General features: G+C 41.2%; 1 protein-coding gene across 3 annotated transcripts in view; it reads right to left on the reverse strand.

Moving 5' to 3' along the window:
- ST3GAL3 (ST3 beta-galactoside alpha-2,3-sialyltransferase 3) overlaps positions 1-21647 on the reverse strand; it is a 174362-nt gene that overhangs the window by 91513 nt on the left and 61202 nt on the right. For 2 of the 3 annotated variants that reach the window (XM_045545636.1, XM_045545637.1), the window contains exon 3: positions 5158-5200. In XM_045545636.1, coding sequence (XP_045401592.1) covers positions 5158-5200 — 43 coding nt within the window. Of the gene's footprint in view, positions 1-5157; positions 5201-21463; positions 21512-21647 lie in introns of all 3 variants that reach the window. The other variant, XM_045545635.1, reaches the window with a different exon arrangement.

Raw genomic sequence — 21647 nt, forward strand, 5'->3', positions numbered from 1 at the left:
TAGCATATCCACCATCTCAAATATTCATCATTTCTTTGTGTTGGGAACATTCAAAATCCTCCTTCTACCTATTTGAAACTTATATTAAACTATAGTCATCCTAGAGTGGTACAGAACACTAGGACTTATTCCTTCTGCCTAGCTATAATTTTGTGTCCTTTAACAAATCTCCCCCTATTCCTCCTTTCCCCCTATCCTTCCCAGCCAATAGTATCTTCTGCTCTACTCTTTACTTCTGAGGTCAACTTTTTTTAGCTTTCACATATAAGTGAGAACATGCAGCATTTAACTTTCTGTTCCTGGCTTATTTCACTTAACATTATTTCTTCCAATTCCAACCATGTTGCCATGAATGATAGGATTTTGTTCTTTTTGATGGATGAATAGTGTTCCATTATGTATATATACCATATATTTTCTTAATCTATTCATCTGTTGTTGGACACGTAGGTTGATTTCTTATCTTGGCTATTGTGAATAGTGCTGCAATAAACGTGGGCATGCAGATGTCACTTTGATACACTGATTCCCTTTCCTTTGGATAAATGCCCAGGAGTGGGATTGCTAGATCTTGTGGTAGTTCTATTTGTAGTTTTTTGAAAAACCTCAATACTGTTCTCCATAGCAGCTCTACTAGTTTATATTCCCACCAACAGTGTATAAGAGTTCCCCTTTCTCTGTATCCTTACCAGCTTTGTTATTTTTTATCTTTTTGATAATAGCCATCCTAACCTGGGTGAGATGATATCTCATTATGGTTTTGATTTGCATTTCTCTGATGATTAGTGATGTTGAACATTTTTTCATATGTGTTGGCCATTTGTATGTCTTCTTTTGAGAAATGTTTGGATCATTGCCCCATTTTTTAATTGGATTGTTTGTGTTTTTGCTGTTGAGATGGTTCAGTTCCTTGTATATTCTGGATATTAATCTCCCATCAGATGAATAGTTTGCAAATATTTTCTCCCATTCTGTAAGTGTCTTTCACTCTGTTGATTGTTTCCTTTGCTGTGCAGAAGCTTTGTAGTTTAATATAATCTCATTTGTTTGTTTTTGCTTTTGTTGCCTGTGCTTTTGAGGTCTTATTCATAAAATCTTTTCCCAGACTAATGTCCTGAAGCATTTCTCCTATGTTTTCTTCTAGTAGCTTTATAGTTTCAGGTCTTACATTTAGGTTTTTGATCCATTTGGAATTGATTTTTGTATAGGGTGAGAGGTGGGGCTCTAGTTTCATTCTGTTGCATATGGATATCCAATTTTCCCAGGACCATTTATTAAAGAGACTGTCTTTTCTCCAATGAGTATTCTTGGTACCTTTGTCAAAAATAGATGGCTATAAATCGGATTAATTCCTGGGTTCCCTATTCTTTTGCATTGGTCTATGGGTCTATTTTTATGTCAGTACCATGCTCTTTTGGTCACTGCAGCTTGGTAGTATATTTTGAAGTCTGCTAGTGTGATATCTTCAGCTTTGCTCTTTTTGCTGAGGATTGCTTTGGCTATTCAGCAACTTTTGTGGTTCCATACAAATTTTAAGATTTTTTTTTTTTCTAGTTCTGTGAAGAATGTCATTGGTATTCTGATAAGGATTGCACTGAATCTGTAGGTTGTGCTGGGTATTATGGTCATTTTAACAATATTAATTCTTCTGATCCATGAGTATGGGATGTCTTTCCATTAGTTTGTATTCTCTTCAATTTCTTTCATCAGTGTTTTGTTGTTTTGCTTACAGAGATCTTTCACTTCCTTGGTTAAATTTATTCTTAGGTATTTGATTTAATTTTTTGTAGCTATTGTAAATGGGATTGATTGCCTTTCTGATTTCGTTTTCAGCTAGTTCATTTGTATATAGAAATGTTACTGATTTTGTATCCTGCAACTTTACTGAATTTATTACTCTCAAGAGTTTTTTTGTAAGTCTTTAGGGTTTTCTATATATAAGATCATATTGTCTGCAAATAGGGACAATTGGCCTTCCTCCTTTCCAATTTGGATGCCTCTTATTTCTTTCTCTCATTGCATTTTTCAACTCTGGAAGTTCATTGTTTTTTAAATCTGATATTTTACTTTTTATAGTTCCCTATTCTATGCATATAGTTCAATCTTGTCCTTCTTTCCTTTCTTCCTTCCATCCTTCCTTCCAGACAGGGTCTCACTCTGTTGCCCAGGCTGGAGTGTAGTGGCATGACTTGTCTTTTATTTCCTTAAATACAGTATATATAATTGCTTTATTATGTCTGGTAATTCCAATTTCAGAAATCTTTGTGGGTCCTCCTCTGTTGTTTTTTGTTTTTCGTGGTTCTCACTAACGGCAACTTGTTTCCTTGTGTGTTGTAATTTTTTACTGTAAACTGCTTATTTCCTTGTAAAGTTATTTTTGAAGAATTCATATGTCTTCCTCCAGAGAGAATTTGCATTTGCTTCTGCCAGGTGCTTGGCGGCACTGCCAGTCTGGAATACCTTGAACTAAACTCATGGCTTGAGGTTCCTTAAATCACATGAGTGATGAGAACTCTGGCAACAAATATCAACGTTTTTGTTTTTTTTTAATTAACTTTTTGCCCTGATTTATTCAAAACTATGGTAACCCTTCCTGCAGTCCCAGCTTAGGGGTGCAGATTTAGTTCTAGTTTATCCTGATGCTGAGTCCTTTGGGTTCCAGTTTAATGTGGAAAGGATCAAAAGATGGAAAACATGGAAGACAAGTTAACAGAGAAGGCTAGAAGGAAAAGGTCTAAAATGTAATCAGTTTCAGAAGAAGAGTAGAGAGAGAGCTGGGCAGAGGCAATATTTCAGGAGATAAATGGCTGGAAATTTTCCAGAACATATGAATTCTTACATTCAAGAAGCTAAATAAATAGCAATCAAGATAAATAAAAAGAATGCCTTACATTTGTATACTTACTCATAATTTAAAGAACCCTTTCTTTTACTCTTCATAAAACCATAGGAAATGAGTGTTAGTGTCTACATTTTTCATAAAGGAAAACTGGAATTCAGAAAGCTAAAATAATTATCTAAGGTTATGTAATACTAAGCAGCAGAGGCAGAATTCAAATTCAGTTCTGATCGTTTCCTGTACATCAGAAATAGAATACAACACAACCAGAGAAAGACTCCGTAAGGGGAGATCTGAACTTTCCTGAAGAATTGCCCCCTAAAGTAGAATCCTTACCTTAGAAGCCTCTCCCTGGACACAGGTAAAAACCTTTCTCATATATCTGTGCTTTCTTCTCAAGACATCATTGGATTGGACAAGCCTCTATAGCAAGAGGCAGGAAAATACTAGTTTGTACCTTAGATTGTGAGTTAAATCAAATGAGGCCAAGCTAATTCACTGTGCTAAAGACCAGGCTGACTCAAATGGTTCATGGAACCAGCTTGGTACTCAACAGAAAGCTACACAATAGCCTACTCTGCACCACCTAACAGCCAGGATGGCAGGGCAGGAGTGTCCTCCTCATGCTCCTCCTTATACCGTTGAAGACAGTTTAAATACTATAGTTAATATGTTCAAGATAACATGTCTTTTGCTCATCAATGTGATTCAACTTGGTAATTACTGTATCTCTTCTATTCCGGTGACATTTCACTTGCTTATGGCTTACACTTGATTTGTTTTTTTGCCCAGGGCACTAAATTAAGAATTTTTAAGTGTGAAGCTTGTGGCTTTTTAGCACAATCAAGCCCCATTCCCAAGATGTTAACATGTGGCTGACATCTCTCTACTAGCCTGGTCGAAAGAGCAGACCATTCTTCCCTCGTAGCTGCCTCCGTGACGTATAAAAGCTGGGAGTTACAATGCCTGAACTCATAGTGTGAGGCACCAGAGCCAAAAAGCTAGATGCCAATTAAAGGGGCCAGATGCCAGGCTATTCAATGGGAAAGCCAAACAGCCCCTGGTTGGATGTCTTGTATGTCGGTGTGGTCATCACCATCAGAAGCAGCTGTGGACAAGGCCTGAGGCAAGGGAGGAAAGGAAGGAGACGCAATTCTCATCTTTCATGATGTCTCTCTGGTACAGGACAGGGGACATAGGTGCACAAAGATGAATAACAACAGAAAAGAGTCACAGTAGGTAGCAAGGTGGTTTTGCAAGCCCCTGTTGAGTATCAACCATGTGAGTGGTCTTGCACAGGGCTCAAACTCTCATAGCAGATAGAGCTCCAACCCAAGGCTTGCTGGTCAAGTAGGGAAGTACAGAATCATCCTCCCACCATCCACCCATCCATCCATGAGCACCTAACAAACAAATGCCAGAACTATCTAGGCACTAGAGAGACCACGAAGGCCAGAATAGGGAAGGATCCTGGGAGGATTAGCTACTCTGTACTTGACAGTCCCCTATGAATTAATCATTTTGATTAAATCCTTACAACAACTCTGTGAAGTATGTATATTGTCTTCATCTTACAGACAAAACTGAGGCTTAGAATGACTAAGTAGCCTGCCTCAAGTCACAAAGAGAATAAATGGCAATTTGGGATTTGAACCAAGCTTTGCCTGGCTCTGAGTCTATGCCCTTAATAAATTAATAATTATTACACAGTTACAGTCTAGAGAGATACTTGGTAACAAGAGGTAGAAAACTCAAAGGAAGCATAGAGGAAGAGACAATTTTGTGTGGGGAGGAACTGGTCTTTGAGATTTCCAAGTGGTCTAGTAAGGAAAGGGACACAGATAACAAGCACATGCAAAGGCAGGGGGGAAAGGAGGGCTCACCTGTGGTTGGAGTGACTGGCATTGAAGCTGGAGAGGAAGACAGGGGACTGACGTGGAAGACTGTGCATGCCAGGTAGCAGAGCATCTTTGAGAGGCCACTGCCTCCTGCTGTGACTCAACTGTCCTCCACCCTGTAGGAGAAGCCTTTCCAGGGGCCTCCTTGACCCTCAAACTCCTGGCAGTGGCTGCCTTCTATAATGAGCTGCCTGTGCCAGCCAAATCTAAGGCCTTATGTTTGTACACACTATCCCATCCTCTCCAGGCCCCTGCAGACTGTAACATGAGCAAAGATTCTGTAGACAGAGGCCCCAGGGACCCAATGACCCAGAGGTCCCAATGACCACAGGGCTGATGAGAGCTGACCCTTCCGAGAGAGACCCCAGCTGTCACAGACCCCTCTACCACAGAGCCAAGGTACCTCTTTATGCTACTCACAGTTTGGAGTCCAGATTCAGGAGGAAGCCCAACCGATCATACTCTGAAAAAGAAAAGAAAAGCAGAAAATGTCACAGAAGTCAAGCCACTGCTGACACTAGCAGACTGCATCCCCAGACCTAGACCACGGAGACAGACAGCCCTTAGAAAAGAATGTGATTCAACTGCTTCACAGAACAGAACCAAATACCCAAGGCACAAAACGCTAGTGGACACCTGTTCTGTGAAGGGCCAGGTTCAACACCAGGTATTTCCCAGGCACTCAATCTTGGTTTCTTTCCTTCTTTCTTCTTCTTCTTCTTTTTTTTTTTTTTTTGGATAACGCCATTATCATCCAGTTCTCCAAGAAAGAAATTTTTGGTGTACCCTATGTTTCTCATTTCTAAATACAGACCCTCCTCCTTATACCACTGTCATTGCTTTTGCTTGAGTCTTTGCTGTTGCTTAGACGACGTGGCAACCTCAACCTATCTGTCTTCTCAGCCTAGTCTTCTGCCACTCCTTTCTAGGCAGCCTTTATGCCAGAGAGCTACTGCAGGTGTTATTTCCTCTACAGTGGCCTCACTCACCTTGCTAACTTGGTGAACACTCACTCACCCTTCAGGATGCAGCCACCACCAAAGCTCAATTTGATAGATACTCTTGCAATCAACAAGGAAATTCATGATTTGGCCTTTGCCTACCTTCCCAGCCCTATATTGCACTATCTTCTCCCTTGTGCTCTGTGCTCTGGCTATTTTGGCCTTCTTTCTTTCTTTCTTTCTTTCTTTTTTTTTTGAGACAGAGTCTTGCTTTGTTGCCCAGGCTAGAATGAGTGCTGTGGCGTCAGCCTAGCTCACAGCAACCTCAGACTCCTCGGCTTAAGCGATCCTACTGCCTCAGCCTCCCGAGTAGCTGGGACTACAGGCATGCGCCACTATGCCCGGCTAATTTTTTCTATATAGATTTTTAGTTGGCCATATAATTTCTTTCTATTTTTAATAGACACGGGGTCTCGCTCAGGCTGGTCTCGAACTCCTGACCTCGAGCGATCCACCCGCCTCGGCCTCCCAGAGGGCTAGGATTACAGGTGTGAGCCACCGCGCCTGGCTGGCCTTCTTTCAGTTTCTTGAATAAGCCACCTCTTTCTTTATCTGGTTAACTCCTGCTCATTTCTTTAGACCCTAGTACAAAGGCCCTCTTTATACGAGCATCCCTTGCCCTTCCTGTCTAGATCATGCCCCTCACCTGCTCGTGTGACACAGTGTGCTTTCCCCTCACAGAATTTATTACAGTGTATAATTACACATTTATTAGACTATTTGACTGGTGCCTCTCCTTTGCTAGTCTAGAAATTCCACCAAGGGTTTTCTGGTCTTCCTTACAGCTGCATCACCTAATGCTATGCATGTCATGCTGAGTGAATGTTGAACGAACACCGCCGTCTCTGATCTAACCTGTTAACTTAAATGCCACTTAATCTGTCCTCTCCACCAAATTTACAGAACTTACTTATGAGCCTGCAGTGCCCATCTGTCACTTGTCCTTTTAGAAACAAGCCTCTTGGGTTTCCTGCAGGGAGCTGCTCTTCTCCCACTGCAGCAAGTGGTGGCCCTGCCAGTGGGATCCGTGTCCACAGTGTAGGCACTTGACAAAAGCTCGGCTGGCTGGACTCTTTCTCCCCTAAGCTGAGTGACATCAGGGAAAAAAACTGTATGCTGAAGAGCAGGGCCACTTATTCCTGCAATCTAGATCCCTAGAGCTGTCCTTTACGTTCTTTCTTAGGACTGGATATTTGGCTTTTAATCTGTGGTTACCCATGTTCTTCTGGTAAATTCTTTTTTTTAAAAAAAAAAAGTTAAGTCAGTTACTGTTGCTCACAATTAAACAATCCTAACATACATATTGGAGTCCTCCTAAGAGTCTCTGGCTCACCTCTGTATCACTGGCACCTAATACAGGGTCTGGCACAGAGTTGGTATTCCATATATATGCTGAATGAATGGAATGACCAAATGACCAACGGAGTCTAATGAGTGGCCCTGAGACCTGGGTCGTTTGTCTTCCTCCACCCCTTGCAGCGAGGGGGCAATGTCGGTGGTGGCAGCAGTGGCAGCAGTAGCCACCTCTCCCACTCACTAGCCTGTCTCTGGCAGCGGTGCTGCTCTTGCTCTGGCCATTCCTGGCTCCCAGCCCATCGATGACATTGTAGTCACCTGCCCATAGAAAGACTCCCCTGGCTCTTCTTAGGCACAACTGTCTGCTGCCCTATTTATTTAATGTCCCTCACATCCCCTATTTCAGTTCCTGCCAAAGGAATTCCCTCCCATCATTTATAAGGCCTGAAATGTAGCCTTCTTTACAAAGATTTCCTGAGCTTCCTGAGTCCCTGGTGACTGCCCATTGCCATCCCAACCAAGGATCTTAACTGGTTAAGTGCTTTACTCTCAGCCCCAGCCACATATTCATGTTACTCATGATCTAATCTGTGTGCGGCTCCTTACAGAGTTCCCTGACTAGCAGGAAAGCTTAAGCACAATCTTTAGGAAGTGTAAACCAGAAAAGAAAGCAACCAGGAAGGCAGAGGCATAATGCTCTGGGAATACAGGAGCAGAGCTTCTCTACTGTTGGGATGGGCAAGGTTACAGATCCCAGAGCGTCTCACTTTTTACGAATGTGTTCCTGGAGCTGCTGCACATGAATCTGGCTTCTATAAAGGAAATGCTATTCTGAGTATACCAACACTTCAGGGACAATTCACCCCTGGGGTGGCTGGCAGGGAAGTCCAGGTCTTACCAGCAGCTCACTGATCCCAGATCTGTACTAAGAACAGAAGACTAAGAATCCCAAGTCAGCCAGGCACAGCAGGCATGGCCCTTCATATCCAGCTCCCCCAGCACATGAAGATACTCCCCTCCCAGGTATCAAAGCAGTAAGCCAGCAGCTGTGTAGTCAACAAGAAATGTTTAGTCTGGTGGCTTAAGCTGCCTGCCTCAGCCAGGCTGGAAAGCCCAGGATTACAAAAAGCAGCGACCAAGGAGGACTTGTGTATTCTCTGCCCGGATCCAGGTGGGAGTGACACAGGTGATGCAAATCTCTGCCCTTCTCCTCCTGCACCTGCACCAAGTCAGAGCTGTGAAAGCATAAAGTGCTTTTTCAGATGTCTTTGAAATTAACCATTAACTCTTCCATTGCCACTTCAAAGGGATAAGTCAGTGTTCTTAGTTACAGCAAAAGATGTATGTAAATCATTGGAAGAAAAATGAAGAGCTCGTATAAACTCCTAGAAGGTTCAGAAACTAGACATAAACAAAAGGAAGCCATGTATCAAAGTGCGTATGCACCACATAATGAAACCTCTCTATAAAGCAAAATGAACAAGAATTGCAAGGAGAAATATACAATAGGTCTACTATCATCATCATAGGAAACACATACAACACTGAAAAATCAGGCTCACAAAATCAGTGAGAAGATTTGAACAGAACAATTACTAAATTAGGACTGACACACAGAGAACTTTGCATCCAATAAATGGAGAATGCACATTCCTTGTAAGCATGGAGGGAATATTTATCAAAATTGACCACTAGTCAGGCCATAACATAGGGCCAACCCCCCACCCTAGTTTAATTTAAAATTTAAGCATTGGGAAGCTATCAAGTAGAAACATGTTTCCCAAAATTCTAATTTTCACTTGAATGCTCACATTTTATCACTGGCAACAAAATACTGTCAGTTACTTCTGCCAAATTCCAAAGTATAACAAACCATAGTTTGTCTGTCAGTTGTTCTCTCAAGTAAAAATGGTGTTCCATGAAAAATGTACCTAGTTCAGCTGGCAACACAATCACACAAGTGCTTTTCCTAAAGACAACCACTGTACTTTGGTACACAACAGTGTGTCTTATGCATACTTCCACACAGAGTATTAAAAAGATGTGTACTTGGGGGATGAAATCCAATCAATTTAATAATTGTTACTGCTTCATGAAGGATATTTTAAGTAAAACTGATCTTTTTTAAAGCTGTGTATGGCCATAAGAATGCAACAATTGACTACTAGCCTAGTTTAGTGCCGCTGCTTTCATTCATGCTAAAGCACTGGAAGTTCTACCCACCCCTGTTTTTGAATCATCAGTGAAAAAAGGCAAGGAAAATTTTGGTAGTATTATGAAAATATGCTGTGACCTCACAGACTCCCTGAAATGATCCTGGGGAACCTCCCCAGGAGTCCACAGACTTTGCAAACTGTGATTCTAAAGCTCAAGTTTCTCTTTTAACTTCTGTTTCAGGAAGAGACTGACAGACCCTCTGTCTCAGAAAGAGGCCTGGTTGTCACTACCATTAGAGCAATGCCTCTAGCATGTAATAACTGTAGCATTCCTACTTGAGGGGCACAAACCCATGGCAGGGTCAGGAAAGAAGGCATTTCCTCACCTTGCAGATAGACCTGATCTGTAACCAGTTCTCATCTCATAGGTCTCAGGGACATCAAAGCTTCCCAAATGTGTTCTGGTACGTGCCCTTGGGGTGGCTGGACAAAGCACGGGGGCCAGCCCCTCTGGCTGGGGCTCCAGTGAGGGAAGCCCAAGCAAAGCAGGATCTGATGGGACACTGTCTAGTCCCCAGAAGCAGTGAGCATGAGACACCCACTTCAGCACTCCACCACTGCCCACGGACACAGAAGCCTATGGAGCTGCTGGAAGAGGATGCGTTCCTGGAGCTCATGGAGCAAAGTGTTGTTCCAGAGGCTGCTGATCAGGGACAGGTAGGCCAGGTGAGAACTCCCAGTGGGGCACAGTTCCGGGTAGAGATCAAAACACCTGTCATCACAATACCTCTGCATATCTGCAGCTAATGTAGCCTTTTATGATCTCCAAGACAGTTGCAGGGTGACTGCTCTAAGAATTCATGTACATTTTGCTTCACGCTATTTTAAAATACTTTATATAAAAAAGTGAGATTGGATTTGAAATTCGTTTGTTCTATTGCAAGAAATTTCAACATTACAATTTTAATTAAAGAAAAGGAAGAGCTGTTGGATTCTTTATAATTTCAACCATTGTAAACTTGAGTGCAAAAACAGTTTTACATTTTTTATCAGTTATTTGTGAGCAAAATTTCTTTTTGATAATAACAACTGAGCATCATTAAAGTCTTGACAGGAGTTACATGAAGCCTTCCCAGGCAAAAAACCTGATATAAAAATATATGAGCACCAAAACAAGCTCAAGTTTTTAATTAAAAACTTGAAAAGATTTATTTTTATATTTTATAGCAAGTCAACATTTAATATATTTCATAATACTTTGTGTTTCATTTTGCTCATCACAATTCTATAACATAAAACAATTATAAATGTTTTCACAATGCCCTATTTAGATAGCTCCAAGCCCCCTCCTGTTTATTGTAGTAAGGCATACAATGTTATCACTTTCTACTGATATTCTGATGTGCAAACAGTTGGGAGCACCATGCTATGCAGTGAGATTCTATTTTAGGACAAAGTGAAACGTTCTCGAGAATTCCCTAAGCCAGGTTTCTTACTATAGCCTCACCTTTGGCTGCTGAGCCTCAGAATGGAATTTCAAGGAATACAGCCATACATTATGAGCCTGACATGCACTGGCATTTTCAGTCCTGAGTGACCCAATTCCTTTTTTCATTTTAAAGAACCACCACAAATTCCCATCAGCTGTCACTGTGCTTGGCATAAAGCAGATGCTTATTAGATAACTGCTACTGATGACAGCCGTGAACATTTCCCATGAGGACCAGTTTGAGGAAGATTACACAGTTTAGTATCTTATGGCATAAAACTGTGAACTTGGTTCTATTAGAAAATCACAATGTTTCATATTATAATTCACAAAAGCCACATAGGCAGGATAGCCCATCAAGCAAGAAAAGTCCACCCACACAAGAGAAGCAGTTCTGCCTCCATATCTTCTTTAAAGTGGTCTTTGCTCCAATCTCTGGGCTATGATGAATTGCTAAGTGCAAAGGGCATAGCAGTAAATGGAATGCGGACCTATCTTAACCAAAATAGTTCTCTCATTTCTTAAGAAATGACATTGTACAGTTTCCAGTGAAACATACATAATATTAATATATGCCACGGCTTGGGTGGAGAAGGAAGTTGGCACTAGTTCCACATGGACTGCCAGACATGTGGGTGAAGGAAAGACTGAGGGGACTACTATTTATTGAGCATCTACTATGTATTGATGCCACTCTCAGTACTGTCAAGTTAATCCTTACAGCCCTATGAGGCAGGTATCATCTCCATTGCATAGATGAGGAAACAGAGGCTTAGAGATGGGAAACACATGTTCAAGACCCCCAACCATTAAGTGGACTAGCTGGGTCTCACTCTGAAGTTTCTTTGTTTTCCATTATTCCACACTGACTCTCAGAGGAAACAAGAAAAGCAGACCGTCACATTAGGAGAGCAGCTGCCATGAGAGCCTTATATATTAGTACCTCCCACCGCCTGCCCCAGGGGCGATGCCAGGAGGCCCCAGCCATGCCACACATGAATCATGCGAGTCAGCAGAAGCCTGAGAGGGGCTGGCCAAAGTGCAAACAGCTCCCACATCATCTCAAGTCAGGGAAATACACTGTAACATGGGATCAATTAATCAAAGACAAACTAAAATAGGAAAAGCAGTTTTATAAACTAAACACAGAAAAACCCACTGACCTAGACTAAATTAAATGCACCAGCAAAATAACTTAAAAGCTCACAAACTAAAATCCAACCCCAAATGGGTGTGTTTGTTGGGGGAGGTAAGGGGCCTAGCAAGACGTTTCTGATAACACAGAGTCCCCTGTGACTCTAAGTCCCCATCCAAGAACAGCACAGCTCTTCTCCAACGTGGGGCTACTGGAGCTGGTGGAGCGTAGAACCTCCTTGGCCCTGAGGAGGAGAATCACAGGCTATAGAAGGAGCCCTGGAAGCCTCTCACCATGGGTAGAGGCCCCCTCGCACTGCAGCCAAAGAGTACACCGTACTCATTTCCCCTCTGTCCTGGGAAAATAGCAGATGTCTGGGGCCAACATTGCAGTGAATTCAATCGTATTCATGATACCAAGTGTGTCCAGGCCATGCCAGAGCACCCTGCACTAAGCTTCAGGGGGATTAGGAGGGACAGCATGTTGAAAGAGCAGCTGGTACAGGAAATGGAATAACAGTGGCTTGCTCTGCAGTTTTTATCTTAAACTTCCTGAAGCTTACCACCTCGTAGGGTAGATAAGGCATAAATACTCGCTGCTATGGTCTAAATGTTGGTGTCCCCCCAAATTCCTATGTTGGAACCTGATCACCAACATGATAGTATTATGAGGTGGGGCCTTTATTTTTTTTATTTTTATTTTTTTTGAGACAGAGTCTCACTTTGTTGCCCGGGGTAGAGTGAGTGCCATAGCGTCAGCCTAGCTCACAGCAACCTCAAACTCCTGGGCTTAAGCGATCCTACTGCCTCAGCCTCCCGAGTAGCTGGGACTACAGGCATGTGCCACCATGCCCGGCTAATTTTTTCTATATATATTTTTAGTTGTCCAGCTAATTTCTTTCTATTTTTAGTAGAGACAGGGTCTCGCTCCTGCTCAGGCCGGTCTTGAACTCCTGACCTCGAGCGATCCACCCGCCTCGGCCTCCCAGAGTGCTAGGATTACAGGCGTGAGCCACCACGCCCAGCCTGGGTGGGGCCTTTAGATGGTGACTGGCTCATGCTGGCTCCACTCTCATGAATGGGATTAATGCTTGTATTAAAGAGGCTTGAGGGAGCCCATTTGCCCCTTCTGCCTTGTGAGGACACACATGGCAGGTGCCACCTGTAATGAATGGACCCTTTCCAACCACTGAATCTACTGATGCCTTGATCTTAGACTTTCCAGCCTCCAGAATTATGAGAAATAAATTTCTGTTGTTTAAAAATTACTCAGTCTAGGTAATTTTGTTATAGCAGCTCAAATAGACTAAGACACTCACCAAGCAATTATTTTTTTTCGGGCTTTTGGAAAGTTAATAAGAACATTACATTCCAACTCTTTTATTTGGATTTTGATGTCAGGTTATAGCTATGAGGTGATAAAGAGAGGGGCAGACTGGTTGAATAGTTGCTCTGATTAGATCTCTCTCTCAAGGTGCCTATACTCCCATGGCATCCGAACAGTGCTGGGCGAGCAGCAATGTGAATGCAAATAAAGGAGCTCTGGTGCAGCTGACAACCCAGCAGAGAGTCAGCAGGTCTGGTTTTACAACCTGATTTTACACAGACAGCTAAATAGCCTCAGACAGGTCAAATAGACTTTATGGACCTAGTTTTCTCATCCTTAAAATGGGAGTTCAAATGATACATAAAATGGCAGTGCTGAGGTAAAAAAGATTTCATGTGAGCTGGCATGTGAGGGGGATGTTTTTAAAATGGCTTGATGAAGATGAAATACTGTTAATATTTAAAACGATGAGATGAATTTATTTATACTAACATTGAAAGAAAGATGTCCAGATAAATTGTTAAATATATGTATCCCAAACAAAACTATGTATTTTGTACACACACACACACAAACAAACACACACGTATTTTTAATGGACTAAGATAATATGCAATTTTTTTTTTTTTTGGGACATAAGACTAGGATGAGGGGAGTCAATGATACAGTGGCCTTACCTGTAATATTTGAACTTTTATGAAAATATTATTTAGCTATGCAGTTTAAAATAATGTTTAATTGGCAGAAGATATTTAACTTGTGTGACTGACATTGAGATAGTACTAAAAGCAGAAATATAAAATCAAGAGAAAGAGTTTGGGTGTCAGTTGTTGAATATTTAAAGAAATGAGACATTTTGGTTTTGTACATGTTGATCTTAAGAACTATCCAAATTAATATCCATATTGATATTTGTCAATAGAAGACTAACACTTGGATGAAAAGTCAGGACTAGAGATAAATAAATAATCAAGCAATTATTAAACAAAATAAGACAGAGTCCCCCCCAAAATAAAAATAACCTATTTTTCCCAGTTATAAGAATAACACATGCTCAATATAAAAATCCAAATGCAAAAACACGTGTAAAGAATGAAGTAAGAACCATCTGAAACCTCCATTACCTATGGTTAATCACTACAAACATTTTGGTGATGATTTTCCCAGAAATCTCTTTCCATAAATACTATATGGAATGCACATATCTAAGTTTACTTACATTTGGCCTCAATATACATACTGTTTGTCCTTGTTTTGTTTACTCAACAATATCTTCAACATCTTCTGTGTCAATAAAAATAAAGCTCCATCATTTCTAATGACTGCACAGTATTCCATTGCATGGATATGCCATTATTTATTTAACCCTTAAGTATTCATTAAGTGATGAACGTTCTTGTTCTGAATTTTCTACTTTTCATTTAACAAATATTGAGCCCTTGTCATGTGCCAGGCATTGTTCTAAGTACCAGTGATACAGTGATGCACAAAACAGACAAGGACCTTGGCCAAATGAAGACTATGTTCCAGTGGGGCGACTAACAGTATGCAAGTAAATAGGATGATAGTTTGAAGGAAGGATCAGTGCCAAGAAGGAATGAAGACATAGCTTTTTAGAGAAGAACTGGGCATCAGGGAAGTAGATTACTTTTGATAAAGTGGTCTTGGAAGACTTTTCTGCAGAGGTGACATTGGGACAGAGGCCTAAAAACAGTCATGTAACAAGCAGTAGGTAAGAGCAGTCTAGGTAGAGGAAATAGCAAGTACAAAAGCCCTGAGGCTGGAAGGGACCTGGCATCTTCCAGGAATAGCAGGACTGTTGACGTGGCTTGAGGGCAGTGAGTGAGGGAAAATGAACTAAAGTGAAATTGGAGATGTAAGTAGGAGCCAGTAAATAGGGCCTTCGAGGTCAATGGAGAGACTTCAGTAGTAATAAGACATCTGATTTATGTTTCTAAAGATGACTCTGGCTACAATGTGGAGAATGGACCTCTGGGGGCAACAAGTGAGCAAAGACAGACCAGTCCAGAGATACTTCCTAATTTAGGGGAGAGAAGATGGTACCCTGGGCAGTGGTGCCATCCAGAAAGAAATGGCCGGATAAGGACATGTTGCGAAGATAGAAAAAGGGGGAGAGGGTGAAGGAAGAGAAACAATCAAGGTGATTCTAGGTTTGTGGCTTGAACAGTTGGGTAGACAGGGAAGAAAAAAATGGGAGAGGAAATGGTTTCAGCATACAGATGCTATAACTGTTTCATTAGATTTATACGTAAGTATTTTGGTATGGGGGAGCTACTATAAATGTGGGTTTTTAAAAAAATTTTGGGTTTCAGTTGCTCATTGCTAGTACATAAAAATACAATTAACTTTTGTGTTTTGAGCTTGTATCCTGTCCTATTAAACAGGATGCTAAACTCAGTTATTAGTTCTAAGAGTTTTTTGTAGATTACTTGGAATTTTCTATGTAGATAATCATGTCATCTATGCAGAAGGTTGGTTTTATTTCTTCCATTCCAATCTGTATCCTTTTTATTTCTTTTTCTTGCTTTACTGCATTGGCTAGGTTCCAGGAGTGGTTCCTAGTGTTAGGGGGAGGCCACTCCTTTACCATCAAGTATGATGCTTGCTACAGGTCTTTTGTAGATGCCCTATATCAGGTTGAAAAATTCCTTTCTAAGTTTGCTGAGAGTTTTCATCAGCATTCATAAATGGATGCTGAATTTTGTCAAATGCTTTTTCTTCCTCGATTAATATGACCATGTAGGTTTTTTTCTCTAGACAGTTAATATATAATACATTGATATTTCTTTTTTTAACATTGAGCCATCCTTCCATTCCCAGGATAAACCACACTTAGTCACCAAATTTGGGAAGTTTTAGCCATTTTTGCTTTAAGTATTTCTTCTGGATTGCACTCTTTCTCTGAGAACTCCAACGACACGGATGGTGAATGTTCTGGTATTGTCCCACAGGTCACTGAGGCTGTGTTCAACTTTTAAAATTTTTTCTTCTGTTATTCAGATTTGATAGTTTCTACTGCTTTATTTTCAAGTATACTAACTCTTTCCTCTGTCATTTCCATTTTGTTATTGAACTCATGAAGTGGGTTTTTAAAACTTCAATTACTATATTTTTTCTGTACTTATATCTCCATGTAGTTCTTCATTTTTTACTAAGACTTTCTAGCTTTTCATTTGTTTCAACAGTGTTTGCCTTTACTTTGGGGAGCATTTTTATAATAGCTACTTTAATGTCTTTGTTGGATTATTCCAACATCTGTGTCATCTTAGCATTGGCATCTGCTGATTTCCCATAAGAATTAAATTTTTCTGGTTCTTCATTTAATGATTAATTTTTGCTCACATCCTAGATATTCTGAATATTATGTTATGAGACTCTGGGTCTAGTTTAACACATTGGCTGCCACACTATGAAAAAAATTTTTTCCTCAGGCCCACAGTGTTTTATTATGAAAATAAAACAAAAACTTCAAAAACAAAATGATCCTTTCTAATTTAATGAAAATTGTGTTATATTTTATTGTTTTCTGTGTGTGAGTTACATGTAACTTGAAAAATAGTTCATGTGGCTCCCAAGGTAGAGATGTGTGAGTTACATATACTTCACAAGGCTCCGGGATCAAAACTAGTGTGAGTCAAATACAACTCACATATCAGTTAACATGTTAAATCCGGTGGAAAATGTTAATATTTTTGTTTAGCAGACAATTGACCAGACTGGGTTCAGGCAGCAAGTTTCCTACCTAGCCTTCTGTGGTTGTGGTTTTAATGTCAGCCCCATTTTCAAAGCCTGTTCATTGAATTCTCTATGTGCGCCACCCAGTGTCCAGGCTGGGACTTGGGCAGTGGTCTATCCCTTAGTTCAGTTCTGAGAGTCTTTGGTATGTTGTTTAGAATCAGATCCATGAATGCACAGCTCAGGTTAGCCTGGAGTTCATAAATAACTGTAAGGAATTACTTTCCTAAGCTCCACCTCGCTCTTTTCTCCTCTGTGCCTTCTGGTTCCTTGGGCTTCCCCTTCTTGGTCCTCTGGCCAGAAATCTGGGGCTTTAGTTACCACATTCTGCCATGAATTTCCTGAGCCATGCCCAAATCTGGGGCCAAGCAGCAGGAAGGCAAAGAGAAAGCAAGCAACCAAAATTGCAACCCACTCTCTCAGTACTGTATCTCCTCTGATCAGAGAGGAAGTTTTCCTCAGTTTTAGGTGCTTGAAGGCCCTACTGCTGCCCCTGTCCCTACCATGACCACCACCAGCACCATGGGATTTCCCGGGGACTGGGGCAGTAGGGAACAGAGGAAAGAAAAAACAACCCTTGGGACTTCCCCCTCTGTCTGAGACTTAGCCACCATTTTCCTACCCGAGATACAACTAGAGGTCTTTTCCTGGAGCTCTGGTTATGCCCTGGTGTTTACTCCTGGGTTTTGGGCTGTCCTGAGTCCAAGACATGAGACATAGAAGGAAAGATGGGAAATTCACTGCCAGTTTGGCAATACATTGAATTCTGGTATTCTTCCCCAATCTGTCTGCTACTATTTATGTTTCAAAGTCCTCAAATAGCTGGTAAATGCATTCTGCCCAGGGCTTTAGCTGCATCCAGTGACAGAGATAAGGTGAGTGTGTTCACTCCATCTTACCTGGAACTGGAACATTTTTTCCTACTTTTAATTACCCAAACTAATAGAAAGAAAGTAAAAGGGGGATTAATTCCAAAGTTATCTTGCTAAGGTTCTAAAACTTTTTTGGCCATGTTGGTATGCCCGGTGCTATGTAAATTCTGTCCAAATAGAACAGTATGTGGCCACTGTGAAGACCTCTGTCCAGCTCTCCCCCATCACCATTCCCTTTCAGGACTTACGCAAAGCATGAGATAGCAAGACTATTGGCCTCTTACCAACATTCCATGAGAGTATGAATAAGGTAGGACTAGGCGTGGAGCTCAGTGGTGGTGTCAGGACGACTGAATGTTAGGTAAGCTGAGAATCAGTCCTCATTTAAAATTGACTTTAAATAGATTTGACCTATCTTCCACTAAGAGGAAATTAGGCAGAAAAACATCTGAATCCTAATTCTTTGCCAGCTTTCACTGAGGACCATGTATAAACCTGGGAGCTTTATCCCATGGTTCACAGTTATTTGCAGATTAAGCCCAAGATCTGTTCATAACTCCAAGAGAGATGGAGGCCAAGGACCAAAGTCCTCTGGAAAATTCATAAGACTAGAGAAAGCAAGAATATGGACTCTGGAGCCAAAGCACTTAAATTCCAATCCCAGCTCTGCCATTTCCTTGCTATTTGATATTGGTTAAGTTATTTCAATTCTCTGTACATCAGTTTGCTTACCTGAAAAATGAGCTAATTTTAACACTATCTATTTCAAAGGGTTGCTGTGAGGCTTAAGTGAGTTAGTACACACAAAAGTGGTTAAAACTCTGTTTGACACATAATAAATACTCCACAGATATTAGCTGCCCCCTCCTCCTCCTCCTCCTTAATTGTCCTGGTAAGCCCAACAGAGAGTGCTACTTCCTGACCCTTCTGTTCCTAGAAACAGCTTGTCCCATGCCTGACAACACAGATTATGCCCTTTGTATAAAAAAATTAAAATATAACAAATATATAGAAAAGTACCTAAAACTTAAATGTACAGCAAACAAGTTACTGTAAAATGGACACACAGGTAACTCCACTTAGGTCATTAAAAAGAACATATCAACATTCTAGAAGCTCCCATGTGCCCATCCCTCAACATACTCCCTTGAATTCCACCACCCCGGGTATTACAGAATTCAATTCCTTGCTTTTCTTTATTGTTTTAATACTGAATTATGCATCTAAACAAATATGGTTTAATTTCATCTGTTTCTGAATGTTATATAAAAGAAAAAACAAAGTATATACTCTGTTTTGTCCAACTTCTTTCACCCAACAATGTCTTTACGATTCATCCATGTCATTGCATCTATCTATGGTTTGCCCATTTTTACTGTTCCCCATATGAACATAATGCAGTTTGCATATTTATTCTGTTGCTGTTAGGTATTTGGACTGTTTTTGGCTTTTGAAAATTATTAACAACGCTCTTATGCACATTCTTATACATGTATCTTGCACATATATTCTGGTATGCATAAACATCCATTTCTATAGGGAATATACCTAAAGGAGGAACTGCCAGGTCATGAGTGAGGTATGCATATATAAAAATTTAGGTAAGATATTGCTATAGTTTTTTCCAAAATTGTTGTACCAATTTACCCTCCAACCCGTAAAGACTCAGTTTCCCCTATACCACATCCTTACCAACACTGGAACTGTCAAGCTTTTCAAGTTTTGCTCTTTGGTAGGTGTGTAGCAATATCTCACTGTGATTCTAATTTGAATTTCCCTGAGTACTAATGCAATCAAATACCTTTTCATAGGTTTACTTGCCATTTGAATTTCCTCTTTCGTGAAATGCCTGTTCAAGTCTTTGCTTGTTTCTGTACTGAGTTGTTTCTTTATTGATTTTGTAGTTCTTTGTGGGTTATTTGTGTTGTAAATGTCTTTTTTCACTCTGGATTGCCCTTTCACTCTCTTAATGGAGTCTTTTGATGAACAGAAATTCTTAACTTTAATGTAATAAAATTGATCAATCTTTTCCTGTAAGCATAGATACAGCTTTTGAGTCAATTTAAGAACTCTTGGCCGGGTGTGGTGGCTCATGCCTGTAATCCTAGCACTCTGGGAGGCCGAGGCGGGTGGATTGCTCAAGGTCAGGAGTTCGAGACCAGCCTGAGCAAGAGCGAGACCCCGTCTCTACTAAAAATAGAAAGAAATTAGCTGGCCAACTAAAAATATATATATATAAAAAAAAATTTGCCGGGCATGGTGGCACATGCCTGTAGTCCCAGCTACTCAGGAGGCTGAGGCAGTAGGATCGCTTAAGCCCAGGAGTTTGAGGTTGCTGTGAGCTAGGCTGACACCACGACACTCACTCTAGCCTGGGCAACAGAGTGAGACTCTGTCACAAAAAAAAAAAAAAAGAACTCTTTCTGTCTACTCTATGTTAAAGTGATTTCTCTTGCCTCAGCATTTTGGTGGTGAGTACCTCAAGCATGCAAGGTATTAGATAGCAAAATGGTAAGGGAGAGAGTATGGGCTCTAGGGTTGGACAGAGATAGATGAATGTCCCTGAACAGGTTACTTCACATTTTTGAGCATTCGTTTCTTTATTATATAATTTAAGATATCAAAGCTATTGTAAGGGATGACTGAGAGGTTCATAAAGCACTCAGCAAAGTATTGGGACACAGTGGGCCCTCAGCAAACAGTGGTAGCTGTGATCACATTCTCTGAATGTCTTTCCTCTTGCCCACTCTACCACAACTGCCTAAACTTCATGGTTGCTTTGTGAAATGTCAATCTATCGCATTTAAGGTCAGCAAAGTGAATTAACTACTCTCAACAGGCCAGCAGTCTTTCCTTGGTATTCATAGGCAGCACCCATGGTATGAGGCCCACCCGACATCACCTAAAAACACAGGATTGATACACAGAGGTGCTTTCACCCGAAAGTAAAGTCATTCTGGGGCTCCCATAGGGACCCAATGGCAGCAAGTTGAAGAATCAAAGCAGCCTCTCTTTCCACTCACTGCCAGCAAGCAATTTGCTGTGGAGCAGGTAAATTGCCTCAGACACGGGAGAGCCAAGTTCCACTGGGACTGGGTCCAAGGGGCAGGTGTGCCAATTTGTGTGTCCTGCACTATGAACATGGGGAAGAGAGGGAGTGTGTCTGCCTACATGCATTTTGGCACAAGTGCACAATAAAGCGGTGATGCTCCTCTCCTGGAAGAGTTCTGTACTTGGGTATATAGGGTATGCACGTAAACATGCAACAAAGTGTATGTTCTCAGGAAACTGGGATGCTCCCACCAGCCTGGAATTCTTCTGGAAAGCCCTGATGGTTATCTGCTCCAGCATTCCAGAGCCTGGGGTCTCTCAGCGCTCTCAGCCCCAGTCTTTGAGACAGGATATGTGTACAGAAAACAGCAATCCTTTTATATGAACCTGGACAACTCTGAATGCAGAAGGAGCATCTACTGCAACTCACAGAGTACACTGTGAAAGAAACTGGAAACGTTTTCTGGATATTGTATCTCTCTTCTGCTTCTTAGACCATGAGTCCCTAGAAAGGCTTCTCGAGACTTTCCCACAATTCTGAAATATTCCATTTCCCTCACTCCAAACCCCCCTCCCGATTAGGCTCCACTAAAAATATGGCCAGTATCAAGTGTTGAAAAGATGACAGGGGTAAGAATTGGTACCTGAGCCTAGTGTTTGTCCAGCGGAGTCAAAGGAAAGAACCACTGAATCTGCAACACAAGAGGACAAGTTCATTTCTTTTTCATTTCTTATAGTAAAAAAACAAGCTCCCACTGGCTCTTCCCAAACCCTGCCCCAAGGGAGAGTCCACTGGAAGGAACTCAGCTGAATAGCCAGGCTCCACAG

The sequence above is a fragment of the Lemur catta genome, chromosome 3, assembly GCF_020740605.2.
Source record: "Lemur catta isolate mLemCat1 chromosome 3, mLemCat1.pri, whole genome shotgun sequence".
NCBI classification, from domain to species: Eukaryota; Metazoa; Chordata; class Mammalia; order Primates; family Lemuridae; genus Lemur; species Lemur catta.